General features: G+C 49.2%; 1 protein-coding gene across 1 annotated transcript; it reads right to left on the bottom strand.

Moving 5' to 3' along the window:
* Positions 1-2,694: 2,694 nt before the first annotated feature.
* PtA15_2A52 (uncharacterized protein) lies at positions 2,695-4,773 on the bottom strand (the record flags this gene model as incomplete). The annotated part of the gene is made up of 2 exons (XM_053166558.1): positions 2,695-4,110; positions 4,210-4,773. 2 exons carry the CDS (start codon positions 4,771-4,773, stop codon positions 2,695-2,697), a joined length of 1,980 nt encoding a protein of 659 aa, XP_053017296.1.
* Positions 4,774-8,720: the final 3,947 nt, after the last annotated feature.

The following is an 8,720-nucleotide window of genomic DNA, read 5'->3' as shown; positions in this document are numbered from 1 at the left end:
TCCGACGAAGAACATCAATTGGCCATACCGGCAATGAGTCAGTGGTTGAGTTGAATAGCACGTCGGACAGAATATCCAAAATAGGCAGAAGAAAATAGGAACAAATTCTGATGGTATTAGTGTTGTGGACGGTTGTTTAATCATTGGGATGGAAAACGAAGAAACCGCTCCTTACTAGTCTTTCTTCACTTTTGGACGTTACAAATTATAGTCGTGGGAAGCGCGGGCAAGACTGGTGCGGTTTATATTGAGTTTTGATGGCGGAAGAATGTAGACCATATTGGGTCTGGCAGACAGATTGATGCAATGTCTGATCCATCTGCTCCATCTTACTGGGGATGTCCATCCGAACATCACTGAAGTGAGGGTGCGCCCCGGCCCCCACTCAGACCCGGAACATCAGAGGATGTTCCTTGATACTCATGGCCAAACTCGTCGGAAGCTCGCCCCCACCACCTTAAAACGGAAGAGGTGGCGAAGATCGAGATTTTTCCGGGTGCCAAGTGCCGCCCATGACACTCATCGGCGCTCACCTTGGGGCGCGTCCAGTCTCAGAGGGCGCGTGTTCTCTCCAACTTGACTAATTCCCTCCTCGGGGGAGCGAAGCGACCTCCGAAGGAGGCGGAGGGTCCCTGCGGGACGGCGTCCCCCCTCCAACAGAGGGACTTAGTTAAGTTAGGTGCTCTCTGTTCCATATTCATGGCCACAACCACAGGCTCGGGACGAGTCGAGCTTGCAAACTCGGGCTTCCTTACATTGGATCACCGGCTATCACCGGTGGAATCTTTTGCCGGCATGCGCAATGCTCATGCTCAAACAACAAAGACTTGAAGAAACCAGAAGAAACCTAAAAACTTGAGACTTTGGATCTGATCCATCTTCGCCAATCCAGAGCGGAAACTTGGCAGACCAAAATGACTTCGATTTCTTTGATGTGCGGCAGCGTTCTCGTCTGATCATGAGCTTTGTTCGTACTAATAGCCCGACAATGTCCCGGCAATAAATCTCTCCACCTGAAGTACGCCCACACCAGGCCACAATGCCTTGTCCACAGAAGTCTACAAACTCGCAATCATTTCATATCGACAGCACAGACTACAGTCTACATAGCCAGTCACTGGTGTCAACAAATACAAATAAATAGACCAAGCAAGGGAAACTATGCAAAGGCAAGTGGAGAAAAAGGGAGGAGACTTGTTTTCGAGAGTGGCAACAAGTTAATAACATAGAGGTTTGAACATGGGGCATAAAGAGTATGGTACATACAACATGATCGTAGGTAATTCTTGATATATTTGAATGCTGATATTGGGGTGGGTGCCCCCGACCCTCATGGATGTGCATCACCTGCATTCATATAGGCATGTCCGAAGCAAGAACAAAAGAATAAACATAGCGTGAGTCTGACTGAGAATTCAACAAAGCCCGACCACGCAAGTACATGGGACCAATCTTTAGCGAGTCACATGAAAAATATGCGGGAAGCACAAAACATACACATGTTCATATTTGTAACAAAGCAAATGTAAATCTGTATGTATGCTTGTGAAGGGCAGTAAGCGAGAAATGGTGGGTGTGATGGAAGCGAGCGACAAGAACAGAGCGGAAGCAGACACAAAAGTGGAGACATGCTTGTATGTGTTTGTGTATAGGGAGAAGACATGTACAGTGTGTGTTGGTAGATAAGAGGGGGAGGCAACGGCGATTAAATAATAAATATGGAGTTTTTGGGTTTTCGGGGTTTTTGGGAGTGGGGACAGTTCTTGTGTGTAGTGTTGTGAGTCGATATAACAAAGAAAGGGAGAAGAAGGAGCAGCAAAGAAACATACATCTTGGAAAGGAAAATAAAAGCAAGCGACGATCGCGATGATGTCCTTGTTGTATATAAATGAAGATAAGAAAGTCCAAAACAAAATAAAATCAAGCTAGAAAGAAAATGAAAGAAAAGGAAAAATAAAAGATGTAAAACATTGAGGGATGTTACACGCACATACAAAGAACCGCCCCGAAGATCGGCAGGGTGTCTGAGCAGAGAAGTTGAAAGGAAAGGGAAAGATGGATGCTGGGGGAAGAACAAACACAAAGAGATGCGGATTACAATAACTTAGTGTATGTACGTATGTGTGTTAAAGCTAGTAGTAGGATGGACCTCGAGTAAGTGTGGGTCGAGGGCTTCTCAACAGGGGGAGTTTTACAAATACATGAAAATCCTCAAAACAGATTAGCAATAACTGGTGCTTGCGTGATGTAGAAGGCCTCGCGAGGGTGCCAACAGATCGGAGTCCAAGACTGTGCTAGGGTGGGGGTGGGGGTGAGTGAAGGTCTTGAGTGTCAAGAGAAACAACAAGAGGGGTCGGGTGGGGTCGAACGCCAGGGGTGTCGGCGAGCGATCGGAATGGACAGAGGAGTTGACATCGACGGGGGTAATGAACCGAATACATAATCACAGCGAGTAGAGCTAAATTAAGGAAACCCAAGTGGAGAGGAGACAAAAAAAAATTGAAATGTACATTTCTGCTTGTATATCATGATAGGCAGCATTAGGGATAATTTCAGGTCGCCAAAAGGAGTGAAAGGGCGAGTTCATGTCTAGTAATCACCTGTGATCAAAAGAGAAACATCAATTGACTGACCAGATCGTAAAGCGATGGTAAGATAGTGACTCACTTGAATGGAAGGAAGAGGAACGCCGGTCTATGCGGAACCGAAGGAAAATTTGGGAGCGGGCAAAGCTGCTGGACAAGGGCTGTTGTGGAACTGGGGGCCAGCGTACATGAAGGCGGCTCGCAGAGCAGGAGAAGAAAGCTTAGATCCAGGGGTAGCTAAATACAAGTCTTCACTGGTCGACCTAGGCTTGCTAGGCGTCACAACCTTGTCCTTGAAATCAGGTATGTGCGAAAAGACGGGGGCCGAATTGTTCGGCGGGCTGGAGTGCTGCACAAAGCTGTGGGTCAACACGGCCGGCTGATGGGTATATGATTTGGCATGACGGCGAACGGGGGTATTGTAATCGGCTTGGGCCCCAAGAATGGGTAAGGGGTTTGAAAAGATCGATGAAGCGGATTTCTCGTCGACTGGGCCGGTCGGGAATGACTTCCAGTCGCAGAAAACGTTTTCGCCACTCTTGAGACCTAACGAGCGGGACTTTTCGTGAATCGGAGTGTTCTCCATAGGCTGGACAATGGGAGTGCGGGTTGACGACAAGCTGTTCCTGCGCTTGTTGGATGTGGAAGGTGGCCCGCTGGTGCGAGGCTTGGCTGCAGAGGTCATGCCAGCTTTGCGGGGAATAGAAGCCGCCTTGACTGGCGTCTTGCTACTAGTCGGAGCTGGGTTTTTTTTGTTGCAGGACTTGGCCTCCTTGGCCTCCGAGGGGTTGACCGATTGATCGGATCGAGAGGTAAGGAGGGTGTGTCTGAGAGACGGGCGGAGGATGCTTTGTTGCCAGGTCATCGCAGATTCATCATCGGAGCGAGATGAGTAAGATTGGCTGGGTTTGATGGTAGTGGAAGCGGCTGGTCGTGACAGGGTGCTGGCGCTGGAGGTACGAGCGAGGGCTGTGCGCTGACGGCGTGCAGGAGTTTCTTTTGGATTATGGTTTGGTGAAACGGAGGTACCAGATGAGGACTTTGAATCGTGTTGGGCAAGCTTTTGTGCCAAATGACTACCAGTCGAGGCTGACAGGGCGGATTTGTTGGCCTTCTTCTCCTTTTGTTGCCACGTGAGCCCTTGAGCTGGAGCGGCGGATGGCATGTCCCAATCGTCTTTAGCGCCTCGCGTTTTGGATGGCGATTGTGGTTTCTCTGCGTCAAAGATAGAGGCAACGGACTTAGCGCGGACATGCTGACGCGGAGGCATGGAGGGGGGCGAGTCGGAGGGTCGACGAGAGGAAGAGTTGGAAGCACTGCAAGGCTTGGAGGCAGCTGGGGATGAAGCAAGTTGGGCATCGTCAAGAATGAAGGTAGATCCATCAAGGGCCGCAGGAGATTCGGAAATTTTGATGGGGCTGGGAGTAGCGCTTCTGGAAGGACACTCTTGAGAAAGAAACATTGAGTGGTCAAATGTGAGTACGTCCTCAGAGTCACTGGGTGGAGGACACATGGGAGCACGACGCTGATGCAAAGGAACAAAAAAAGAGAGATTAAAGAAGATGAGATGGTTGGCAAAAAAAGGGGGCACAGAAGCAAGAGAGACCATGGATTTGTATCACACCTGGCCGCCTTTTTTGGACTTTCGACTGCTCGGTTTTTTCTTTGACATGCGCGGGGTGACTTGTAAGGATTGATCGTGGACCTGGACACTGAGCTGATCGCAAAAGTCGGTTAAAGAAAGTGCTTGGGGCTTTTTAGCTGCTTCTGAGATTCGCGGGGTGGGGGAGGTGTTAATCAGACGATCGGGAGAATCGATGGGCAATTGATGTGGTTCCGGAAATGAGAGGTTATACAAATGAGGGAGCGGTTGATCAGTGGTCCCTTCGCGATGTTTTCGGGTGCGCTTCGATGTGGGTTTTCGATTAGAGGGCTTGGTGGTGGAGGGGGCTGATTGGACAGGGCCAGCCGGTTGAGAATCGTCAGCAAATTTGGGCAATCGTTTCGAGCGGTTGGAGGTGAGTGAGGTGAGCGGAATAGCTGGTTTGGATCGGTTCGAGCGCTCGGGGGCTGAATGATGAGGTTTGGGGGATGGGCAGGCTGGATTGCGGAAGTGGACTGGGGTGGCCGGCCTGCTTTTGAGTGGCGAGCTTCGAGGATTGAGATGAAGCAAGGGGAGAGGGGACATGTTGGAGGCCGGTGACTGTTTGATGGAAGGCTGGGAGTGATATTGGGATACAGAGTGAAGGCGAGGCATGGATTGGCGGCGATTAATTTCTTTTCTTTTTTTTTCAAGGTACGAATCAAAAGAGAGAGAAAAAAAAGTATTTATGTGTAGACAAGGCAGATGAGGTGAGTATAGGAGTGGCGGTGTGGGTAGGTTGAGTGGGGGAGGAGAGACGGGCAGTTGGCCGGGAAAGGGAATTATATGATAGGGAAACAAATAGCAAAAACAACAAAACAGTGAAGCTGAACGCGCTATGTATGTAGAAGAAGAGGAGTGTGGTAGATGGGATGGGTGGGTGGATGGATTATATAGCAAAGCAAGCAGGCAGGCTACAGAGCAACGGTTGACTGGATTGAGGGGGAATCGGTGCGACTTGGGAAACTGAAGAGGGGGGATACAACAGGGCGCGGGGAGGGTGGGAGGGGGTCGCTGGTTGGGTGTGGAAGTCGAGACGGACCGAGGGAGGGAGGGGTGGGGGTGGGATTTAAATGAAACAGTGACTTGACGACCAGACTCACCTAGCGAGCGATCCAACCGACGAGTGCGGTTTATATCTGGCGCAGTGGCGACGAGGATAGAAAAAAAGAGACGAACGACCGCCAGCCAAGCGAGCCGCTATACAAACAAACACACACACAAACAAGGTCAGCCTGTGCTATTGAATGTACTGGGAAGAAGAAAAAAAAAAACATGCAGGTCGTACACTGTAATACTTTACAAGGCAGTTCGAATCGAGTGGGGAAACCCTCTCGACAGTTTCGACGGTATCAAAGCAAGCGGGTTCCAAATGTAGCCAAGGCAGGTGTACTGGCGGGTGTTTGAGACGTGTCTGAACGGGCACTTTGCTGAGGGAGACAAACAACACAGCCAAGGACAACAATACAACAGTATTAAAGAGTACTATGTACGGGGGGTCGATGACGATCTGGAATGGAGACTATGGAGGAATGCGTAAAGGTGGGTGATTAGTGGGCTCGGGAGTCAAGAGGAGAGATGGATGCTTGCTGGAGGGGGAGGGGGTGGGAGCGAGACGGAGGCTGAATGCTGTGTCCACCCCAAAAGAAGGAAACGCCCAATAGTTTCTGACATGGGAAAAAACCCGAGAAAAATGAAAAAAGACCAAATTACGAACCAAACACGCGCAGGCGGGGAAAGGAAACTTGGGGAGTAGGCTTACATCAGCACGCCGCATTCACTCTCACTCCACTTCGTCAGCAACAGAGACAAGATCAGGGGCCAGCTGAGGTCAGCGGCTGCAGCCTGCAGGGGTCTGGACTCCATACCGGCCCAGCCATCCCTGCCGGAGATCACAGGTTGAAGACGTGGCAGGTGTGGATGGATACCGAGTCCACCATAGACCCGGTGACCGAAGACTGGGTCGCCACAGACGCCATCCACTCATCACATTCGATCATTCGATCATTCAGCACCGCAACGTCATTCTCAGATCTCCAGATAAGAAATCTCAATATGTACACATTTATCTCGTAGCACCGAATGTATCACACACTCACACCATTAATTTATCACATGGGCTGTTGATATATTTAGGCCCCGTTTGGCCGCGCGATGTTATATGATAAATCAGGCAACTTATAACGGGGGTCGTCCGGGTTATAACTCACATTTATTTGGTGTTTGTGGCAGCCAGTAATATCATAAAACACATGATCGCACATGACTGGAAATTTATCATCCCCGCCATTTCGGAAATAGAGGTCTGGACCTGTATTTCTGGGTGATAAATCCACTTGTCGTCCCCAAGTCCAGGTTGTACATTCTGACTCCTCTCATCTCACACTCGATAACTCGCATTATGGCTCGACGAAAATCATCCCAAAATCCTCATCCAACTCCAAAACGCTCCACAAAGCCTCGAAACCCGTTGAAATCTCCAAGGACTCCTTCTACTCCAGCTCAGCGGGAATCTCGTCCAACTCAGGCCACTAGTACTCCGAACTCGCAACCAATCAGTTCACAACAATCAGTTCCTATCCCCTGGAGTCAAACTCAATCTCAGCCAATGGGTTCTCAACAATCAGGCCCAAATGCTTCTCAACATAGTCCAATCGGAACCCAAACCCAGCCAGAGGATAGTCCCAAAAAGGACAAGACCAAAAACCTTGTATGGACCGCCGGCATGGAACGTAGTGCGCTCGAGATGTATGTCAAAGCTGTCGAGTCAGGAAAGCGCGGCGAAGCTGGATTCAAACCAGAGGTCCACCAAACAGTTGCTACCGAGCTGGCTACTGAGTTCCCCGGTGTCGAGTTTACTGTCCCAAAGGTGAAGTCAAAGTTCAACCAGACTTTCAAAAAGATCTGGGACGCGTTTGCAGCTTGCAAAGGAGCAAGCGGATTTGGGTGGAACGAGGCCGAATGTATGGTCACTGCCTCAGAGGAGGTCTGGAATGCTTTTTTAGTTGTAAGTTGACCTGGATGCTTGGTACTTGGTAGTCGGAAGATGAGCGAGCTCACATGATTCCTTGTTCGTAACTCTTAGTCGCACCCGAATGCCAGACGATTTAAGAATACCCCATTTCTCGAATACAGGGACTACCAAGTGATTTTCGAGGGGAACACAGCTACTGGTGTTTTGCGTCGATCTGGTGCGACTGTCCCGACTGAAGATGCGGAGGGAGGTCCCGCTGCTCCCGGTGTTGATGAAAATGCTGCCGAAAACTTGGATGCTCGACAAACACCTGCTCAACGTCCAGGGGTCCAAGCTGCTCGTTGTCATCGGATCACATCGGGTGATCGCTTTGAAAACTCAATCAATCGACTTGTTGATGCCTTTAACCAAGAAGAAGTCTCATCAATACACGCTGCAATTGAGAAGTTCCAGGACCACTTTGCGACTGGTCTCAGTATGGAAGAGCTCGTCACGGGTTTTAGCGTCTTGGAAAACGAAGCGAAGGCCAAAGCCTTTCTGGCAATCCGAGACCACAACCACGCCTGGGGCTGGATGAGCGCGCAGATCAATGCCAAGCTTCCTCTGGGCAACTGATTCATCGGCTTAATTTACAAACATGAAATAGTGTAGATTGCTAAATATTCCAAAATACAACAAGTTATTCTGCTGCTGCTTTTTTTTCTACTCATCTTGTCAAACATTGAGCAAGGTAATGATGTCTCTAAACAAAAAAATAAATCAAAGAAAATTGTTGTTCATAATTTTTCTCAAGTCTTTTTTGGCTACTCATGCATACCAGTCAAATCAAGAGTAAAAGATGAAAGAGGATCAAAAACAAAACTCATTTTTCAACGACCGTGTTGATTAACATAATTGCAGTACTGGTCCCACATTTGCTGCGCCAATGAGTCCCTCCAGATCTTGTGTGCAGCTCGTTCTTGAGCTCGGCTCAAAGGCGGTTCGTCTTCTTCATCGTCGGGAATCTCATCATCCTCTGGTGCTGGGCCCACGTAATCGTTGTCGTTAAAATAATCTGACTGGCCGTGGTTTTCAATGATTATATTGTGTAGAACCGCTAGCGCAAGGACGAGTTTCCCTTGAGTTTCCAGACTGTACTCTAGAGGATGTACGAGAATTGGGAATCGCTTCTTCCAGGCGCCGAAAGTCCGCTCAACGACGTTCCGAAGCATTGAATGCCGCAGGTTGAAAAGCTCTTCTTTGTTTGCGGGCCTGGAAAAATCATCTTCATCAGTTCATAGCTACAGAAAAAGACACAGCTTATCAAAAAGCATACCTATGACCTGCCTGTGCATTTTCGCGCAGGTGATAACGTACCCCCCGGTAAGGAACCAGTATACCTTTGGAGAGCAAGTAACCCGCATCGGCAAGGTAGAACGAGCCTCTGGGAATGCTGAAATCTTCAGCCATTGCACTTCCAAGGACCCTCGAGTCATGCGCAGACCCCTCCCAGCCAACCATAATGTAGGTGAACTTCATG

This window comes from Puccinia triticina, chromosome 2A, assembly GCF_026914185.1.
Source record: "Puccinia triticina chromosome 2A, complete sequence".
Taxonomy (NCBI): Eukaryota; Fungi; Basidiomycota; class Pucciniomycetes; order Pucciniales; family Pucciniaceae; genus Puccinia; species Puccinia triticina.
Note: the sequence above shows the minus strand (reverse complement) of the source record. Positions and strands in the feature narration are given on the sequence as shown.